General features: G+C 39.9%; 1 protein-coding gene and 2 long non-coding RNA genes across 3 annotated transcripts in view; 2 read left to right on the top strand and 1 right to left on the bottom strand.

Moving 5' to 3' along the window:
* The first annotated feature begins 5591 nt into the window (after positions 1 to 5591).
* Positions 5592 to 6528, top strand: LOC148367664 (uncharacterized). Its single transcript, XR_015850211.1, has 2 exons — positions 5592 to 5737; positions 6156 to 6528. It is a non-coding gene; the product is annotated as an uncharacterized LOC148367664 (long non-coding RNA).
* An 83-nt stretch (positions 6529 to 6611) lies between these two features.
* LOC148367663 (uncharacterized) lies at positions 6612 to 8057 on the bottom strand. Its single transcript, XR_015850212.1, has 2 exons — positions 7821 to 8057; positions 6612 to 7075 (listed from the first exon to the last, which is right to left on the bottom strand). It is a non-coding gene; the product is annotated as an uncharacterized LOC148367663 (long non-coding RNA).
* Positions 8058 to 8857: 800 nt separating this feature from the next.
* The window catches only part of LOC148367660 (CUB and sushi domain-containing protein 1-like), a 654387-nt gene continuing 640935 nt past the window's right edge, over positions 8858 to 22309 (top strand). The window contains exon 1 of the mRNA XM_088334675.1: positions 8858 to 9341. Within this exon, the coding sequence (XP_088190801.1) occupies positions 9167 to 9341 (175 nt within the window). The 5' untranslated portion in view covers positions 8858 to 9166. The remainder of the gene's footprint in view (positions 9342 to 22309) is intronic.

The following is a 22309-nucleotide window of genomic DNA, read 5'->3' as shown; positions in this document are numbered from 1 at the left end:
CTTCTGTATAACGGACTTTTTCAGCCCTAAAAGAATAAAAACGTATGCCAGAAATACAAGACAAGTTTGATTATCAGCATTACTTTTCGTGACAATAGAAAAAAACTTTTTGATGGTACCGAACTGCACTGATAATCTGGACAATAGAGTAAACTAAACTTTCTTGGGAAAAGACAAGAGGATGGATTTAGTATTCAAATATAAACTATATTTGGTGAGTGAAGTGTGTCTATTTTCCTAAATATTTTTGTAGTTTAAGAAGATTTTTGTTGATGTTTTTATGTATAGCAGCTGTAGTTGTAATAAAGGTTATATAGCCATAAAATAGTCGTTGACGGATGGATTGGTTCAGACTAGTGATGCATTGAAAAAGAGGGGGGAAAGGATAAAACAATAAACCAAAGAAGAAACATTTAAAAAACAAATGTGAAAAAAGAAGAAAAAAGCTGCAAGAAAAAGAAAATAATGCGTTTGTAGGTCCCCCTGATTTGTATACTAATCATAGGTAAGATTATGCACAAAATGAATTAATAAATGAGAAAAAAATCCATTATTCTACTAAATTATAGTAGCATTTATTTTTTTCGCTCAACAACAACATGTCGCTGTGTTGTGTGACTCATTTAAACTTTCATACCTGTCAATCTGTACATTTTTGCCGTACAAAGTACGTTTATTAAGCATTTTAATACATGTACGACATACGAAAGAATCTGTACGGAAAAACGCAAATTTGTCAATTATGGGTACCCTCCGGTATACACTGACTATCACGAAACGGCAGATCAATCAAGTCAAACGAGTTCGCGGGGGTAGCTTCTATCTCGGTATCGTTTTTTTCGTTGCGAACAAAGCGAGCAGTTTGATGTAGTGAAAGGAAGTCCGTCTCTTTCTAGAGAACCGGCTTTTTCGGCTCAACTCATTAAAGAGAGCTGGCTCTCAAATGGCTCACTTGCTTTGATGCATTATATTACAAAATTATTATGTTGTATAAAGAAGTTAAGAAAAAAAGGAAGTATAAAATTAGAAAATGAAAAAAGACAGGTTTGTGGTTATCCCTTGAATCAGTATATTACCAACAGTAATTTAATGCATAAAATGATTTAATAATTTGAATAAGAAAATGTATTATTCTACTTAATTATATTTGCATGTATTTTTTCCTTCTACAGTGAACGTCCAAGCTACTTAATTTTTGAACTTTTTTTCTAATAAACCTCAATCATGTCGAGCAACTCACAAAATCTCACAAAAAAATGTGAATTAACAATATATCTGATATAATGAAACACATGTACAATATAACATGTTAAACTACATAAATAAACACGTTTCAAAAAAAATATGGTGTAAGATTATTTTGTATTTTATAAGGGAAAATATGATAGTTTGTAAAGGCATGGAGCCGTTGAGGTGGACAGGTATGAACTTTGAACTTTTTTTATTCTAAGAAACTTTTTTAACTTCAAGCAACTCAAAATCTCTGAAAAAACATACAACAAAAATTAGTGTCAATTATTTTGGACTCACAAATTTAAAGTTAACAACACAAAATCCCTTTAAATAAAAATGTCGTTCGAGAACAAATCAGACAATTGAGCCGGTTCGTTCATGAACTCCAAATCACCTGTAGGTGAATACCGCAAACTCCGTCACTACGGACCTGTTCCCTTCTACAGAAACCACATAGTCAGTCAAGTCAAGTCAAATTTATTTATATAGCTCTTAATCACAAAAATGTCTCAAAGGACTGCACAGGATTAAAATGACACAATTACCTGATCTTAAACCAACATGTGGGCAAGGAACAACTCAAAATCTCAGCGATAGGAAAAAGAGCAACCTTGAAAAAGGACCTCACAAGTGGTATCCCCCTTCCAGGATGACCAGGGTGAATTACATTTAGCATTACAGTACACAAACATAGTGAACACTAGGTAGCATGTTGAAAATTTGTCCGGAAAGTGCATGACAGCAGCGACGCCCCCAGCCTGTAAACTAGTCCAGAAAGTCTATGAGGGCCACGACGCAGCTTCCCATCTCTTCCAGCTGGTCCATGCAGGCGTTCACATGCTTCAGTTAAAACGCTGGTCCGCCGACACATCTCAAATCGTCCTTCTCCTTCGTATCACCACCAGGCAGGCAGTCGGAAAAAGACAAGACAATACAGAATATGAGGTGGGCATCAATCATAAGCTTTGGAATAGAAGTGTGTCTTAAGTCTTGATTTAAAAACTTCCATTGAGGTTGCAGATCTTATCTCCGGAGGCAGGGCATACCATAGCTCCGGGGCCCGGAGGGAGAACGCTCTCAAGCCTGCAGACTTCTTGGCTCTCGGAGTCACAAGTAGACCGGCATTTTCCGAGCGCAGACTCCATGCAGGAACATAGGGGGAAATCAAATCAAAGAGATAAGAGGGTGCAAGTCCATGCAAACATTTATATGTTGATTAGAGAACCTTAAAGTCACATCTTAAGTGGACTGGGAGCCAGTGCAAGTTGGCCAATACAGGAGTAATATGCTCAAACTTTTTGGTCTTAGTCAAAAGTCTAGCTGCTGCATTCTGAACCAGCTGCAAACTTTTGATGCTAGACATCGGGAGACCAGAAAGCAATACATTACAGTAATAAAGCCGAGAAGTAATAAACGCATGAATTAAAATCTCTGCATCTGATTGGGACAGCATCGAACGAATCTTCGCAATATTACAGAGGTGGTAGAAAGCTATTCTAGTAATATTTTTCACGTGTGACTAAAACGACAGATTAGGATCAAATATAACACCTAGATTTTTGACCGATTCACTGTGGGTGATGTTACATTTGTCTAGGTTCAGGGTTTGTTTGAAAACAACTCACGACAATGAGCTGGACCAATAATCAACATTTAAGTTTTTTCTGGCTTAAGGCGCAAAAAATTAAGTGACATCCATCTTTGAATCTCAGTAAGGCAAGCCTCCAGATTTCTACACCTTAACTGTCCAGTTGTATGTGGCACATACAGTTGAGTGTCATCTGCATAGCAATGGAAACTAATATTATACTTGCGGATAATGTCACCAAGTGGGTTCATATAAATACTAAAAAGAAGGGGGCCAAGTACAGAGCCTGTGTAACACCACAGGGGACATTAGATTGTTTAGAGGTCAGATTGCCATAGTTAACACATTGCATCCTGTCTGACAGGTAGGACCTAAACCAAGAGAGTACAGTTCCTGAGATACCAATGCATTCCAGACGAAAAATTAATATGTTGTGGTCGACAGTATCAAAAGCAGCACTGAGATCCAGCAGCAGTAACATTGATGATCATTGGTTACTTTAGCCAGGGTTGTCTCAGTAGAGGGATTTGCCCTAAATGCTGACTGGACAGTTTCAAAGAGGTTATTTTCTGACATGAACTCATTTAACTGCTGTGCAGCGACCTTTTCAAGTAATTTAGCAAAAATTGGCAGATTTGACACTGGCCAATAATTACCTAGGCTTTCTGGGTCAAGGTTATGTCGCTTAAGCGTGGGTTTAATAACGGCAGACTTGAAGGCTACAGGAACAATATCCGGGAATAGCGATATATTAATAATATTTACAACTGATTGTCCTAAGATCCCAAACAGATCCTTCACCAGTGAAGCTGGAAACAGATCAAGCAGGCAATTAGTTTGTTTGGCCCTACTGACCATCTGTTTGAGACTATCAATGGACAAATCATTGAAACTGCCGACACGGTCCTTACTTAACACCTCCACATTTTTGAAATAGGAGGAGGTTACAAAGCGTTCTTTTAAAATTTCATTACTGATTAGTTGAACCTATTTATTAAAAAAATCCATAATGTCATTAGCAGAATAAGTAGAACTATTTGGGTCAAGTTGTTGTCTGGTAAGTTTCGCCATTGTGTCAAACAAAAATTTCGGATTATTTTTATGTTTAACAATAATCTTAGAGAAAAACGATGCTTTAGCTGAGGCAAGAGCTACTTTATAGCTTTGTAGTGCACCATTTTCGTTCAAGTTTTCTGCAACCTTGTTTGAGTGACCTGGTTTCTTCAGTAAACCAAGGTGTAAGCTTCTTAGGTCGAAATGTATGCCTTAGGGGCGCCACAGAATCAAAAACATTAACCAAAGCAATATTAAAGTTGTTTGTAAGTGAGTCAACAGACTCAGTGTACGAAGGGAGGGCTGCAGTTACCGTAGGTAATAGTTCTTTTAAAGCTAAAGCCGTTGTAGGGCGGATATTGCGACTGCTAAAGCCTACATTTTCCTTATCACATTAAACATTAAACAGCACTTCACACAAAATAGTGATCAGAGATGGCATTAGGATACGGTAACACTGTAACATTTGAGGCTACTACGCCACGGGTCAGAACAAGATCTAGAGTGTTCCCATCTTTATGAGTGGGCACATCAACTATTTGATTGAAACCAAATGTATCAATCAGGGACTTAAAAGCAATTGCAAGTGAATTTGATGGGGAGTTTATGTGAACATTAAAATCACCGATAATTACAACATTGTCCGCATAAGTTACTAAGTCTGTTAACAGTTCCGAAAATTCATCCCAAAAAATTGAGTATGGTCCAGGTGGGCAATACACAACAACTACATAAATTGGTGTTGACATTAAGGACCTCATAACAAGTGCTTCAAACGTTTTAAAAACAGTAGGGGTAACAGGAGTAAATTTCAACTTACCTTCCGATATAAGAACAACACCTCCACCTTTTTTGCATGGTCGTGCCAAGTGCGTACTCACAAAGTTAGGGGGACAATTCTCATTTAACACTACAAACTCATTTGGTTTTAACCAGGTCTCACAAAAGCCAATAAGGTTAATATTTTGTTCATTAATGAGGTCATTGACAAGTAAAGCTTTGGAGGCTAGTGATTTAATATTCAGAAGACCAAACTTCAGCACTGTGGAGTGAGCTGAACCCGTTCCCGAGTTTTGAACCTTAATGGAAACCTTAGTGGTAACCTCCACAGGATTATACTGCCAGTCCCGGGTCCTGTGCCTGGCATCACGGCAGATGCGGCCCGAATTCCATACCACAGGAATATTGTTGACAGGTGTAGTAGCAGGATGACTAGTGGTAGAAAATAATGTTATTTCTTCTCCCTCCTCACCTAAAAAGGGAGAATCAGAGGTAAGAAGCACAGAAGATGATGCTATAGAAGAGTACAGATGAGGGGGTGTGGTGCAGGCAGGTCAAGTCAGCCCCAGAAAGCAGGCCAGTTATCCACATAACTAAATCCCTGCTTACTACAGAAACTTGCCAGCCACCGGTTTAGCGAGACTAGTCTGCTAAACCTCTCATCATTGCCTCTCGCAGGCAAGGGGCCAGAGACAATGGCCCAATCCCATTTCTCTCACTTGGCCCTGAGGACCCTCCAGTGAGGTCCCTCGAAGAGGAGTGCCCTCCGCTAGTGAAGTGCAAAGCGGAGATGGTTTGGACAAGACTTGCAAGGTTCCACCCCTGTCCAGGAGATGGCGGTAATATTAATTGGCTGTAGACCTCAGTGACGTATTGGTCTACGTCACATGTAAACAACTCGAGTCTCAACCTGTAGTGTGTCAGTTGGAGAGTTCGCGCAACGTTAAAAATGCCCGCTACTGCTGTGTTATTACCGATTGCCTGAAAGCTAATCATCTTTTCCGTGTCTCCAATCAACGGAGGAGAAATGTGCTATACTGAAGACAGCTTCGGCGCTATGTAGTGCTGATTCATCTTTACAAGGTACGTACACTCATTAAAAAAAATTGACCCGTTCGGTCAAATACAGTAAGAGTTAACATACAATGCACGTTCACATAATACCCTATGTTTGTGTGGACATAAATGGCAATCTACTTATTAGTATCTTAATGCCATTTTATGACATATAGTAGGGGTCTTGAATCTGTGACATGACGAAACGTAAACAAACACAAGAACAGTCCACCTGACCCTTTAGCTGACATAATATCGTCACCAAACTTCCCTGTACGACCCAAAAACCTTAGTTCATAAGGAATTTAATTCAAAAGAGTTGTCATTGAATATAAAAAGGTAATTTCAACATTTTTTCATGATGCTTACATCACAGTTAAAGCGGTCTTTTTCTTTTCTATGCCCACATTTATGTCTAAATTGTTTGTTATCTATTGTGTTCCAGAGTGGCTGTCCCATAAGCGTGGACAGGTTGGACAGGAATGTTCCCATCCTGTGCTTATGGTTGGATGTGGAGTCAGAACTCATTCAGGACTTAAGGTTGAGCAAGGTTATGTGGGCCCTGCAGGAGCTGCTAAAGAGGGAACAGGGCCATGGCTGGAGGTCCTGATCTACGTGTACTGGCTGGTCCACGCTCTGTCCTACCGTGTGGTGTCACGGGTCTTCAGGGTTCCCTGGTCCACCGTACAAATAATTGTCCACAGTTAATATGGAATAAATTGCCCAAAAGCCATATTTTAGGCTCTGGAAGTCAGACCCACATTTGCATTATGTGCTTTTCTGCATTACTATTCAATAAACATCTTCATTTTGAGTAACACCTTGGTGGTTTATTTCATAATGATGTGAGATACTGTGTGTGAACTATGTGACTGTTGGACAGAAAACAACTACAAATCACTCCAGCTTAAATAATAGTTTACTTTCAGAAAAACAAACTCACATTGGGCCAAAATACATAATAGTAAATAAATAATGTGTCACAAATTTTAACAAAAATATACCAATACTTCCATAAAGCTGGAAACAAACTGGAACTTCATTGAGTTCTTAATAAAAAAAAAAAAAAATCCTTTTATAAAACAAAGGGAAACATTGCAGAGATGTCACTGTTCTGGAAATTTGTCCACGAGCTTCCCAAAAAGGACGGGAACCGCTCAGTTTTGGCCACAGTTTATTCGAGCCTTTTCCTCGCTCCGGCAGACTCCGCTTTCAAAAAGTCAAGGAGTGTATCGTGCTTCTTTTTTTTCTGGGTGATTTGGGGTTTGGCGCCGGATTAGAAGGTGCCAACGACGTGCCCGGTGGTGTGGATGGCGTGGTAGCTGTGATGGTGACCAGCTCTTCCACGGGACGTTCTATAGTGGCCTTTAGGTTGGGTGGAAAAAACAAGAATTACTTAATGCTGATGTATTGTACAAAACAACTGTGTATAGGATGCTCAACAAGTTGATATGAGACAGGAAATTATAGGATGTGTTCTGGATAATTATTTGATAGTGAATAGATACAAAAAAATGACATGTTATTCTTATGGCTGTAAGAGCCTTCTATTGGCCAGCATCACATGCTTTAGAATTGTCTCCACATTTGGACAACATTTTGAGAAGGTAATTAATTTGTTTACTTAATATGTGTTTACAGAGAAGGCAGTGGACTATGTGATAGTAATTTGTTTCAACTGTATTTCCACGTGAAATTCGCAGACATTACTCATAATGCATGATGAAAACTAATGCATTCTGATCTCACATGAAAGAATCATATTGTAAATAAAACACGACACCCGAAATTGTGTGCAGTAAACAAGGGCTTATGTCCAGAACGGTATTCTGACTATGCTCCATGTAGATGTAAAAGCACGACTCGTTTAAGATAAAAACAGGGATGGGCTGAACCGTGATTTTCTGCACAGTTATCCTACTTTACAGATTGTAGCGTGAAGATTTTTTTTGCCAGCTCCCTTGGTAGATTAGTGCACTTCGTAAAGTAGCGATTTTGCAATGTTCGTGTTTTAACGCGAAAATACGATTTTTTATTGCATTTACGTCTAACTAAGATATCTCAATACATTTTGTTGCAAATACATGCGTGGTTGTGGAAAACTACTTACATTTGTGCGGTTCCTTTTCGGGCATGTTTGTTGATATTGAGAATTCGCAAAGCCTTCTGGGTAGTCACTTCGCTGCCAAGTGAGGTCGAGAGCCCCCTCGGTCTTGAAGTGGTTACGACATGGTTTGAGGGCACTTCTGCCTCGGTCTTGAGAGTATCGGGACACACCCCATTTTCACGTGAACGCGCAAACCGAGTGACTAGGGCACATAGCGAGTGAAAGTGCGAAGAATGGGACTCAGCCAATTACTCAATGCCGACTCATCTTGCTGGCGAGATTACAGGTCCTAGCAATATTTTTCTTTATAATCTCAGATTGCCTCATTTTAGTATCATTAGAGCCAACGTGAATGACTATATCAGTGTAGTTAGCCCTGTCCTGGTGTCTAGATTTGCATGTCAGCTCCCTCAAATTAGATAACACGGAACCGATTATCAACATTTTTAGAGAAAGTGCCAGGGAGCCATTAGGAAGCGTCAAAGAGCCTCATGTGGCTCCAGCGCAAGTTCAGTGGGTTGATGCGTCCAGCTTTTTTGGCGTTATAGATTTATGTATTGTCATATTCAATCACTATTTAGATGTGATTTTAGTGATCAGGGAGATGTGTTTTGTAGATATTTACGGTTAACTTGGATTGTAATGGGAGGCCGGATGTTTTCAGTTATTTTTTATCGGAAAAAATTGTTCGAGATACGAGCACAATCTGGGAACTACTCCATCTTGTATAAAGATTTATCACTGTAAAGTTTACAGGACACAAACCATATAACTTTTGAGACTGTGCACCTTTATTCAACTCTCTCCAAACAGTGTTCTCTCTCTCTTGCCTCCCTCCCACCCTCTTTTCTGATCTCCTACACTCTCTCTCTCTCTCTCTCTCTCTCTCTCTCTCTCTCTCTCTCTCTCTCTCTCTCTCTCTCGCTCTCTCTCTCTCTCTCTCTCTCTCTCTCTCTCTCTCTCTCTCTCTCTCTCTCTCTCTCTCTCTCTCTCTCGCCTCTCAGTGGTTCCTGCTCAGTGCGCCGTGAGGACCCGGCGAGCATCATATCTCTCCTCGACTCTCCTCTCCTCACCTTCACCCAGCATCTCTATCCCTCCTCCAGCTCTTCTTCTGCTATGACATTTCACACCAACTACGCGCTGCCTCCGCCAGCCTGACAAGGCACCTCCACAATGGACACGCGCGCCTGGAATTGCCGCGATTGATCCCCGGGTGGCTTTTCTCGCCTCTTTAATATTTCATTTGCTTCTTTGAGAAGATACAATAACGCGTGAAAAAAAGGAGGAGGGGGGCGGCCGTCATCTTTTACCCCCCCCCTCCGCTCCCTTCACCCAAGCAGAGTGGCGAAATGGGGGGAAGAAGGCTCGAAGCCGGTTTGGATTTATTTAATGGCATCATGACGGATTTGGAGATGCCGACAATGGTGACGAGGCCGGCAATAAGGAACATAGCCCGGCTGAGACGCGACCTCTCACTTCTCCTCCTGGCGATGCTCTTCGTCGGAGATTTCTCCTGCTTTCGGGGTGAGTTTTTAAGTGTGCGCAAAATAATCCTGTGGCGCAAATCAATGAGAAAGGCTGTCATGCCTAACTTGTGTGCGTGCGTGTGCTGCATAGCGAGTCGCCCTCCGAAAGGAACAACCTGTACGTGTTTAGAAATAGGAGTGCGTGATTGCTTAACTTGGAAGTCACATTCGCCTTAATTGCCCCAAAGTAGTTCAAAAATGAATTATTCAAGGATAAATTCTTCGTGTGGTTACCCAAAAGTCCACCTCAGCTGTGGTGAGGGTGAAGGGACATCTGACAATGCTTCACGTAGAGCAAGGATGGGCAAAGTTTTTGAGTCGCGGGCCACATTGGGTTAAAACAGACATGTCAAACCTACTGCCCGTGGGCCGGACCCAGCTTCCATACATTTCCAAGTATGTCAAAAAAGAAGTGAGTCTGTCAACTTTTTTTTGAAAACACACCATATATTTCAAGACAAAATTAAACAAAACTCTTTCAAAACCTAATTCTTAAGCGCATTTTATTTCACAGTGCAACGTTCGATGATTTGATAAAATACATGTAATATTAATAATAATGCAAGAGCCTTCGTCCTATATCAATATAAATATACCTTTTAAAATTTGTCTCCCTTCCACAGTTACTTAGGAGTGCTCATTTTAGTTTCAAAACGAGGTGTGAGAAAACTTCCTTTGTAAAAATGTCACAAAATACTGCAAATGAAACTGAATAACCTACGGCACAGAATGTGCTTTTTTTATAGCTTCGCCTTGTTAGCATATTTGGATGTTTTCCGGTTGTTTTTTGTTTTCTTATTATACAGTGTATATAGACGTTTAATGAGATACTATATAAATGATTCTTTAGCGATATAAAACCAATATGGGGTCTGAAGATGTGACACCTTGATGCTAAACTGCAGTTGAAACGTGCCTTATATATCCTGGACTAAACCACCATTCTTCGGTGGAGTCCCAGCTTTGCACACGTCTGATAAATAGAACAGTGAAGAAAATATTTTCTTAAGTCACATTTAAGGGGCCATATGGATTCTTGAAAACAGACATACGTTCCCGACCCTGGCTTTAGGTTATTTTATTTAAAAATTTGGATTTTTTTAAACAAATGCATACCAAATGGTCTCTCTGGTGCTAGAGGACAGTGTTGTGTTTATATAGCGTGGTGAGTTGGTTCAGATGTAAAACTACATTCACTCAACGAGATAACACATTAATGCCAAACTCGAAAATGATTATTCCCCATTGTCAGTGAATAAATGTGTTTGGAAAAGATCCCTTGTCATCTGTGATTATAATACAAAGGGTAGGTTACTAATGTAGCCTAAATGATAAAGCATAATGAGGCAAGTCATTTTTATTTGGTTTGCCCTTAATAAATAAGTCTCAAAGAACATTACATACTACAGACTATTATTATCTTTCAATCCTTAGATGACCAGCATTTCCTGAGCAAAGTCTAAGAGCAGGAACGTAAGGAGAAATTAATTGAAGAAGAAAGCTAAACATTTGGAGTTGACAGTTTTTTACTAGTCCAGCCCACCTGAAAACAGAAATAATGGATCCGGCCCAATACCGAAAAATAGTTTGACATCCCTGCCCAATGCATTATTTTCCACAGCGTCTATTTGTTTTTAGTTTACATTTATCCGAGTTGTTCGGAGAGGAACACATTGTCTTCAGGGAATGGGGGGAAGGGGAAGTGCTGGAGAGTAATGTCATGCTAGTCCCCGTATTGACTTTAAGCCATGCAATGGTGGTAAAGAGTTACAAAGTTTCAACTTCAGTACTGCTCCTTTAAGTTGAAATTCAGATTCTCCTTAATTGCACCAAAGTAGTTCAAAAATGAATTATTGAAGGTTGAAAGTCTTCATGCGGTTACCCCAAAGGTCCACCTTAGCTGTGGTGAGAGTGGAGGGACATCTGACTTTGCTTCACGGTTGGGCAAACTTTTTGAATCATATCCAATTAGTTTTAGAATGCTAAAAATTAAAGCAAAATAATATATTAGGTCCATGTTTTTTTTTTTTTGGTAGTATTTCTGTAAAAGTAATTTTGAAGTATTTATGGAGTATTTTTGTTGTATTACTTGTAGATGTATTTGTGTGGGATTACTGTAGATGTATTTTTGTATTAAAGTTATTTTTTTCTGATTGTGTATTAGTGCAGTTGAAAATATATGTAAGGTTCTTTTTTCAACAATAAATTTAATATTTTGTTTTGTAGTAATTGTGTCAGAGTATTTTTGTATTAATTCAGTTAATTATTTTGTTGTATTATGGTAGATGTGTTTGTGTGAGAATACTGTAGATTTATTTTGTTTAGTATTTCTGAGGAGGGTTATTTTTTTTCGTAGTATATTTGTTGAACTATTTCTGTATTATACTATTACTGTAGTAGTATTTTTGTAGTATTTCTCAATTTTTTTTCTTTTAAAAATAAAAGCAAAATATTTAACAGTAAAAGGTCCCTGTTTCAAACAATACATTTTATACTTAGTTCAGATAGGATTTTTGTGGTATTTCTGTTGAAGTATTTTGTAGTAGACACACAAAGTGTGCCTTGCGTCTGGCTGGTAACCAGTTGAGGGTGTCCCCTGCCCACTGCCCGGGGATAGCTGGGTTTGGCTCCAGTCCCCCCGCGACCCCACTGTGGATACACGGTGTATATAATGGATGGATGAACACACAAAGGGACAACGGTCACAAATCCAGCACTGAAAAAAAAATAGTAGTACTTTATCTACTATTGTTCATGTTGTCATTGTACAAAAGTCAATTCCATTGAAGTTGGGAAAAAGTTTAAAATGTCAGTAAAATTAGAATAGAATGACTTGCAAACCTTTTCTAACCCATATTTAAATGAATACACCACAAAGACAAGATTATCCATGTTCAAACTCATAAACTTTATTTCCATGAGCAAATAATGATAAACTTAGAATTTTATAATTGCAACAAGTGCCAAAGTAGTTGGGAAAGGGGCTTCTTCACCATTGTGTTACATCACCTTTCCTTTTAATAACACTCAATAAACGTTTAGGAAGTGAGGAGACTAGTTGTTGAATCGTTGATAGTGGAATCCTTTCCCATTCTTGCTTTATGTACAGCTTCAGCTGTTCAACAGTCCGGGGTCTCCTTTGTCTTATTCTGCGCTTTATAATGCGCCACACATTTTCAATGGGAGACAGGTCAGGACTGCAGGCAGGCCAGTCAAGCACCCGCACCCTCTTACTACGAAGCCACGCTGTCGTGAGACGTGCAGTGTGTGGCTTGGCATTATCCTGCTGGAAGAAGCAAGGGCGCCCATGGTAAAGATTCTGTTTGGATGGCAACATACTTTGTTCCAAAACCTGAATGTACTTTTCTGCATTAATGGTGCCTTCACAGATGTGCAGGTTACCCATTCCTTGGCCACTCATGCACCCCCATACCATCACAGATGCTGGCTTTTGCACTTTGCGTGCATAACAGTCTGGGTGGTTCTGTTCTTCTTTGGACCGGAGGACACGACGTCCACAATTTCCAAACACAATTTGGAAAACTGACTCATCAGACCACAGAACACTTTTCCACTTTGTATCAGTCCATTTTAGATGGGCTCGGGCCCAGAGAACCCTGCGGCGTTTCTGGATGTTGTTGATGAATGGCTTACGCTTTGCAACATAAAGTTTTAACCCACACTTACGGATATAGCGTCGAACTGTATTGACTGACAGTGGTTTTCCAAAGTGTTCCTGAGCCCATGTGGTGATGTCCTTTACACATTGATGTCGGTTCTTAATGCAGTACCGCTTGAGGGCTCGGAGGTCACGGGCATTCAATAATGGTTTACGGCCATGCCGTTTACGCACAGTGATTTCTCCAGATTCCCTGAACCTTTTCACAATATTATGGACTGTAGATGATGATATCCCTAAATTCCTTGCAATTGTACTTTGAGGAATGTTGTTTTTAAACTGTTCAACAATTTGCTCACGCAGTTGTTCACAAAGAGGTGAACCTCGCCCCATCCTTGCATGTGAATGACTTAGCTTGTTCGGGTCTCCCTTTTTTATACCCAGTAACAACTCTCACCTGTTGCTAATTCATCTGTTCACCTGCAAATAGTTGGTTGATTTCCATTCATCCACTTTCTGAGTAGTTATTGACACCTGTCCCAACTATTTTGGCACGTGTTGCTGTCATCAAATTACAGAGTTGATGATTTTCTCCCAAAACAATAAAGTTTATGAGTGAAGACAATAAATATGTTGTCTTTGCTGTGCATTCATTTAAATATGGGTTGAAAAGAATTTGCAATTTACTTGGATCAATTTTTATTTGCAATTAACACACTTTCCCAACTTCATTGGAATTGAGTTTTGTACTTTGAGCATTTTCTTTTGGCGTGCCAGATTAATAAGCCTGTTGGGCTGCATGCAGCCCCGTGTGTCGTAGTTTGCCCACACCCGACGCAGAGAAAGTTGTTCTCTGTTGCCGCGGAGATTCTCAACGAGTGTGCGGATGCTGCGAGTCAGTAGGCCTGCAGTGCCGATGCTTTTTGTAGCACTGGTGGGAATTTGGTGACCGACATGGTTGCAGCTTTGTGGCAAGAAAGCGTTACCTTCGGCTTTTGGCGCAGGACCTCGTCAATGGCTTCTCTGTCCTGCTCTGTGCATGTCACTCTCAGCCTCCTTAAAGTATGCGCAGGCTAAGGGCCCGGTCACACAGCCGTTTGCGTCTGTATCGCGGGTAAAATTTTGCGTTTTTTTTTTGCCCGTGGTTGCCCGCGATGGAAAATGCGCAAAATTGGCCAACCCGCTGTTCATCCGTGGTATGGCCGCAAAACAGACGCCGGCGACTGTTCCGCTTCCTCATCGCGTCATTTCCGCGTCATTTTCTCGTGTGGACTACGGGTATAAAAGCTCCCGAGCCGGTGTTGTGCCCAAATCCGACTCCTACGCAACCCCCCCGCCCCCCCCCCCCCTCGCGTGAACGCGCATTCTGCTGCGATCGCTTGTGTTGGAAGCGTGCATTGACGTTGGTGACTTTTTCATCTGCGTTAACAAACGCATTTTGTAGAATACGTTCGCACTTTATTGTTTTAATAAACGCGTTATATAGACTAGGATCTCCCAATTGTTATAATTGTTTTAATAAGCGTTTTATATAGAATACGATCGCTTTTGTTGGAAGTGCAGCAGAATGCGCGTTCACGCGGGGGGGGGGAGGATTTTATATACGGTGTGCATTACCGTTCGATTACGTTCACAACAAAAACAAAGACGGAATGGTTTAAGTTGTATTACATTCCCAACAAATGCAAGACGAAGTGGATTTGGTTGTATGTTCGCCATTACATTCCCTAAAAGTGATATAAAAGTGAGATAAAACGAGGTAAAAGTGGTTGTAGTAGCGAGGGGATGCAAATCTCGGCAGGGATGCATTTCTCGGCATAACACCGGGCTGTAGAAATCATAACCACTCAAGACACAGTCCCATGAAGATCAAGATTTCAAGCTATGGCACCGAAGAAGCCAATTTCTGGCCGTGATTCAGCCTCGATACGCCCGTGTAAGGCTGTGTACCCGTGCTCTAAAGTATTGAGCAGCGCAAAACTTTTTCGCGCTGCCAACCGCGCGTGAATTTCCGACCGCGTATTAAGCACTGCTGTATCTCGTCTGTATGGCGATCTCAAAGCGACCAATAGCGTCCGCCTCACAGGCAGAAATTTCTGGCCGTGATTCAGCCGCAAACGGCCCTTAGGGAACGGAATACATGTAACGGAGTTACGTAAGTAGGGTTAAAAAAATGTAATTTTATTCCGTTACAGTTGCAGAAAGAAAACAATCACATTGATTACATTACTGGTATATTTAGTCAAAATAAGGAATACTTTCCAGCATTAGGATTTTATTAACAAGTATTTTTACATAGCGATTATGCGCCAATATAATTGTGTTTATCATAATTTCAATCACTGACATGAGACGAAGAGATGAGCGCCTATCGTAATAATTCTGTACAGACAGCAAACTCATCTACAAATGCATGCTTGTCACACGGTGTTGCAGGTAAAACACTTTTCTTTTCAAGTCATGTCTACTTGTATAGCCCTTAATCACAAAGAGTCTCGTCTGTTTTATATTTCTACTTCAATGTAGCACTCATTTTGTTGAATTGCCGCGAGCCTGCAGTTTCGTGACTGCTTACTGATTGTGTATTAGTGCAGTTGCGCGCAAGTGGTAGGTCTATGAACATTTTGTTAATTTGATTGATTGTCCTCCATTGTCCCGTGACCCTACTGAGGTTAAGCAGTGCAGATAATGGATGGATGGATGTCCTCCATTGTATTTTGCAGTTCATTGTGTTTCAATATTTCCTAGGGATAAGACCGTGCCTAGAAATCCAGCCCGACCTGACCCTGGCAGGTATATAAACCCGAACCCTCCCCAACCCGACGGATTAACTGGATTCGATAAATCGAGTTTGAAGTAAACCTGAAGCTTTATTTCGCGGCTGTGCGGACTTAAGCACCAAAGTTTGTGTGTTTCGGCTAAAGCATCTAGTTTGGGATTTATTAGGGGCTGAGTCACTTAATTCAAGTGTCCACCCCAAAGTGCAGCGCCGAAATGAACAATTTGGGGCCGATGTGAGCGTTTTGGCGAAGTGCAGCGAACAGAAGTGAAAGTCAAACTGAAAGAAAATCATATTCTGCAAATTACAGGCTGCAAATAGTGAAATATTTAGCCAAAAAGCAGAAAGAAAGCTTGTGAGTTATTGGCAAGAATTGGAAATGACGTCTGACGTAATTAATGTAGGTGCATCTATTCTGACACCAGGGATGAAATTCTATTTGGATTTAATGTTTTTGAGTTGAACTGATGATTTAGTAAGCATGTTCTTTATCAAATTGATTACTTCAGTAAAAGTAAGTGCATACTGTGGAGATTCTTCAGGAAGGGAAGTAAAAACAAAAGAAAAAACAGAGAGAGTAGCCCGGCTTTATGATTGACATTTTAAGCCAAAACCCGGCTTGAAATTCTTCATGTTGATAATTGTTGTAAACAAGCATCCAAGTCACTTAAATACGGCTAAAGGTAAGATCGGGCCTAAAAAAAATTCAGCCCGCCCAGCCCGGCGAGCATAAAAGCCCGAACCCGACTGATAAACTTTATTTGAGGGACCGGGCCCGAAGTAAACTGGAAGCTGTATTTCGGTGCTTGGCGTACTTCGGCACCGTAGTGCCCTCTTCAGCTGAAATACGTGCCGTGACCAGGTGCAGCTTCGGGTTTACTTCCGGCTCTGTCCCTTAAATTAAGTGTGCACTTTGGCGGAATAGTACGCGCGGACCCGAAGTGCAGCATTCCTGCGCTAAAGTGTGTTACTCAAGTAAATGTACAGTTATTTCCGAATATAATTACTCAAGTAGAAGTAAAAACTACTCATCCAAATAATTACTTGAGTAAAAGTAAGTGCATGCTGTGCAGATCCTCCACAAAGAGAAAAAATAAAGCCGCGAAAGAGAAGTCTGGCCTGGCCCTCTCCGGCTAACAATCGAAATTTTATGACTGAACCCGGCCCAAATTAATAGTCGAATACACGATTCACACATGTTTTCTTCTTTTAAAAGTTTTGGAGAAATTGAAATATTTGGGTTTGAAAGTCCTTAAAAAGTGCTTTCAATTTGGCTATGGAAAAGGTGTACAAACCCTGTATACAGTAATGCCTTGCTGTATCGCGGTTTACTCATCATCGCTACTTTGTGGATTTTCATCGTGCATTGTGTTCTGCATTCTTGATTGGCTAAGCATTTGTTAATGACTGTCCAACTTCCTTAGATTTAGTGGATTTATATTAATGCTCACTGATAGGGTTTTGGAATCAACCTGAATTTGTTCAATTGAACATTCAAATGGATGGCGAGGAAGTTCATCATATGAGCAAAGAAAGACAAGAAAGTTCAACAAATAAGCAAAGAAAATACAATTATGATGTTTTCCACCATGGGTATCGTTGGTTTCTCAAACATGAGTCCATAGTCAAGTAATAATCCCATTTGTGCCGCAACCTTGATGCAGAGCTCTATGATGAATCAGACCCTGGCTGGATTCTTGGTCTGGCATAGCTCACCATGTAAATCAACGACATTTCCAATCATCCAAGGGATTGAAAAATCTTCCTGGGCGGTAAAAAAAGCACAGACAAAGGACATGATATTAGATCTTGCTATGATGTTTAAAAAGTCTTTAATATCTTTACTTACAAAACTTTGTTGAAACAGGAAATAACAAATCATTTTTTTGCTAACTAAGATAATTTATTTAATTTGATATTTCAGCTACATGATCAGATATTCACAACAATGTGTTTCTGAATCAATATTAACATTTTATTAAATGCCGTATTATCACTTTATTTATTTATTTTCAACTGGCTATTTAACAGGGTTACAATCAGGTCACCATTTATTTACAAGCCTTCAGCACAGAACCATCCATGGATGACACAAGAAAAGAACTAGACCGTAAAAGACAAAAGTACTAACACAAGCAACTATTTGTGCAATGTTTTCCTCAAAAACTCCGATAAAATAACATCATCTCTTCGCACACACGGGAGAAAAAATAGCAAAAAAACCCCAAGTTATCTTATGGCACTAATTTTATGACTTTTCACTGTTTTTCACCTTCAATAAACAATTACAGACTCAGCAGGTTCGCTAACTTCTTTGCGCTGTCACAATAATGAGAACTGACTGCTTTTGCGCTAGGGTGACACACCGAGATGTTGATTTCTTTATTTGGCTGCAGGCACGTTGTTGGACATCTAAAGGGTCTTTAAAAAGGGATGGATTTACACCATTGGCAATGCATGGTAGATTTAACAGTAGATAACTACAACAACGGACACATCGATGAATGCTAGTTTATTGAATAATGTTGGATTCAAAGCTTTCAAGGTTTGTAGGGGTGTTTGATATCCTTAGATGCATGCATTTTAATGTTGTGTTTTCGAGGAATGAAAATGTCTTCATTCTGGGTGAAGTGCTTGTAAATGCTTGAAATTGTTTCAAGGTTTCCCAACAAGTCTGCTTAAAAATGTTGCTGACACTGCTCTCTGGTGGCTTCGCTTTGACATTACATTTATTCTTTCCTCATGAATAATGGCAGCCGACATTAGTTTGGCATTGTCCTATAAAGCGTCATCGCCCCCTATGGGTCACACCCAAGAGGAAAGTTGCATGCTCCAACTAAACAGGGCACTATGAAATGTGTATTAGTGCAAGAAGTACCGTAAATTCCGGACTATAAACTGCTACTTTTCCCCCAAACTTTCAACCCTGCGGCTTATTTAGTGATGCGGCCAATTTATGTAATCTTTCTAACGGCCGCCAGCGGCGCTCGAGTACAAAGGGTAAGATTTAGACCGGTGGAATATATGCGCCGAGGAAGACTGCAGCTTCTTGGCTTGTGCACAAATTAAATTAGCGTAAACATACCCTCATCATGCAAAAAGAAAGGCACATGACGCAGCTTTTAAGCTAAAAGCAATCGAGCAGTCCGATAAAGAAGGAAACAGAGCTACTGCACGTAAACTTTACCAGACCCGTTTACTGTGTTGCGAGCGTGTTGCTAGCTTGTTTCGGAATAAGGGAGCGTGGGACGATGTCTATATGACAAAGTTTCTTTCCGACACTGAAAAAAAAGACTTTGATGGCTTCAGTTCTAAGGAGGAAGATGAGGACGGTTTACCGTGATTTTTACAAGTACGGTATGTTTTTTTAACAGACCCGTTTACTGTGATGCGAGCGTGTTGCTAGCGTGTTGGTACCATTAACTGCCCTGTCACAGGCAACGTTTGGGATAAAAGTTATATTATTATTATTAAAGCTTTGAAAACTCTTTCGGTGTACTGTCTTTCTTTGTAAATATGTGTAACCATGTATAATATGTATTTGCAACTGTATATTTTTGTAATGTATTTATTTGTATTTATTTTAGAAACTTATTCTGATATGTTTTGCACGGGCAAATAAGAAAGAAGGGGCGGACAAACGCGGGCTGATGGGAAGTAGAGTAAAGGTGAGACGTGTTTGTGGACGCGGCGGACAATAGTGGATATATATATATTTTACCACCCTTACCTTTGGAAGTATAGACTTTTTTTCCTTGGATTACTTTCAACGGGACTCGGACTCTGCAGGTCTGCATCAAAGCTTAAGTACCGGTATCATTTTCTGTTCATTTTGCCGGCTGTGATTTTTGGACTGTGTACTTTAATGAAGCTGTGTTTTGCTGCTGTTGGTGTCGGTGGATTTGTTCAGACCGAGGACAATCGACTTTGGCCTGGACGGATCTATTGACACTAACAAAGATGTTATATAATGAAATTGTGAATATGTTTGATTTTCGAGAAGGTTTGTTCAAACCTCACTTTGTGTTTGCTGTTAAAAACGTAATATTGGAATATAATATTGTGAATGTGCTTAATTGCTGTTGAGATTGTCATGATTGTTTTCTGTTTTTAGTGTCAATAAATTTGTTCAAACCAAAAAGAAGAACATTCAGTTTCAATTGCGGGACTTAACGTCGGGTTTGGGTTAATTTTGTGTTTGTGGTACATTTTTCAATGTGGGCGCATGCGGCTTATATACAGGTGCTGCTGGTGTAAGTACAAAATCGGTCTTCCTTTTAAAATGTGGTGGGTGTGGCTTTTAATCAGGTGCGCTCTATAGTCCGGAATATACGGTACTTAATAATTATGGACATTTTTTAGGAGTCATGCAAAAAATTAAGGTAGGCTTTACCAGATGTAATTTATAACAAGAAGAACTTCCTTCAACTGAAAATGTAAGCTACATTTTACTGACATTTTTACCCAAAACCTATATGAAGAGAGATTTGTCTCAAAAATATGTACAGACCTATCAGATCCAAAAATACATACCCGATTTATTAAAAATCATACTTCTTGATATATGCACACACAAAATTAAAATTTGTAAGTGTTTCCGTTGGTGCAGTGTTTAGCATATTTGTCTGACACGGGAAAGGTCCCCGGTCCGAGACCGGGTGGAAACATAAGTTGGCCTGGAGAGGGATGGCCGTTACTAGGCTGTAACCTAGTGGTTAGAGGATCCAACCTACCAACCAATAAACCAACCAACCAAATTGCAGATATATTTGTGGTTCTGCAAAGTACATGATTGACACTAGATTTTTCTTTGAGTGGTACTGGAGAAATTGGAAAATTGGCTTTAAAAATCCTTAAAAAGTGCTTGGCCATAAAAAGGGTGTACAAACCCTGAATTTTGGTCCCAACAAAATATTGACAGATTTGCATTGACGATAGAGTGATCTGACGGTTGAGGGTTGACAAACAACGGACGCTAAAAATTGATTTACTGATTTGTCCATTGGGCCTCAGTCAGGGTTTATTCGGTTTTAGTCTTTACATGGGTGGTACTGATACTTGATATGGGTTTTGTGCCGACATCTGGCGTTATTGGTAAGGAGCAAGAGGGGCTGATACATACATGTCAACCTCCAAGTTTCCATGCCCATGGCCTTACAAACTGTAAAAAAAGTAAAAATCTTTTTTTTTAAATTCAAATTGAGTAACCTCTGCCAGTGAGGCAAGATATTTTTGTCCTAACCAACTGAAAAGAGAATGGAGTAAATTCTGATATGATTGAACGTCAGCTCTCTGAACTTATACGTACAGTGGAACCTCGGTTTTCGAGCGCCTCTCAGTTTGAACAAATCGGTGTCCGACCAAAGATTTCGAGAAATTCTTGCTTTGCTGTTCGGTCAAAAAAATCAGAGTTTGAACGCCGGTAATGTGTGAGTGCGTACACTAGGGTGCGATGCTGAGCGGCGTACAGTTGTTTTAGCCCCTTATTATGCCTCCAAAGAAAGTCAGTACAAGCAGCAAAGATTACGATAACGCGAACGTACGATTAGCCTGGGTTAGCTTTAAGTTTACGTTAAACATTCAGGGTGTTGGAACGGAGCCCCCTTTCCAATGAACCGCACACCACTTGTTGTGGAGACCCGGGTGCTAAATGACTTGTAAACGACCTGATTTAACCATTATCGTAATCTTCCGTACGAAAATCAGATTGTGGAAATTACCAACTATGCCTAACTCAGAGGCGGACCATGCAGTTGCCTTTACTCCAGTTTGAATTAGTGATGTGTCGTTCGCGAACAAACCTGCTCAATTAACTGGGCCTTATGCAAATGAAACCCCTTTTTTTTAATAAAAAGGTTCAATAAAATGTTAAAACTGATTTTTATTTTTTTTTCTGCAAATATTTTGATTTTTATGTTTCCTGTGTTTTTCATTCAATGTGTTTTATAGAACATATGTGAAGTTTACTCTTGTATTACAGTGTTAATTTGTGGTTGAGCTGAAGTCATTTCATTTGTTGGCTGTTTTTCAGAGATTCTGAGTTGCTTGAAGTTGACAATAAAGTTGCATGATGTAAACAAGTTGAACATTTAAATGAGTTACACAACATAGCAATATCTTGTGGTAGAGTGAAAAAATAAATGCTACTATGGTTTATTAGAATTATGGATTTACTTATTCTTTGCATAATTATACATCATTGATGGTAGCACATTTTACTCATACCTGTCAACCTGTACGGTTCTGCCGTACAAAGTATGTTTTTTATACATTTTAAGACGAGTACGACGTACAAGGAAATCTGTACGGAAAAACACGAATTTGTCAATGATGGGTTCCATCCGGTATACACTGACTATCACAAAACGGCAAATCAACCAAGTCAAAGGAGTTCGCTGCGGAAGCCTCTATCTCGGTATTGTTTTTTTTCGGAGCAAACGAAGCGAGCGGTTTGATGCTAACTTGCGCATGCGTCTGCTTCTGGGGATTTCCCATTATGCACCATTCAGAAAAAATAAATATGGTGTATGATTATTTTGTATTTTGTACGGGAAAATATGACAGTTTG

This window comes from Urocampus carinirostris, chromosome 4 (assembly GCF_059441175.1).
Source record: "Urocampus carinirostris isolate Australia breed hairy pipefish chromosome 4, RoL_Ucar_1.0, whole genome shotgun sequence".
NCBI lineage: Eukaryota > Metazoa > Chordata > Actinopteri > Syngnathiformes > Syngnathidae > Urocampus > Urocampus carinirostris.
This window is presented reverse-complemented; position numbering and strand designations above follow the sequence as displayed.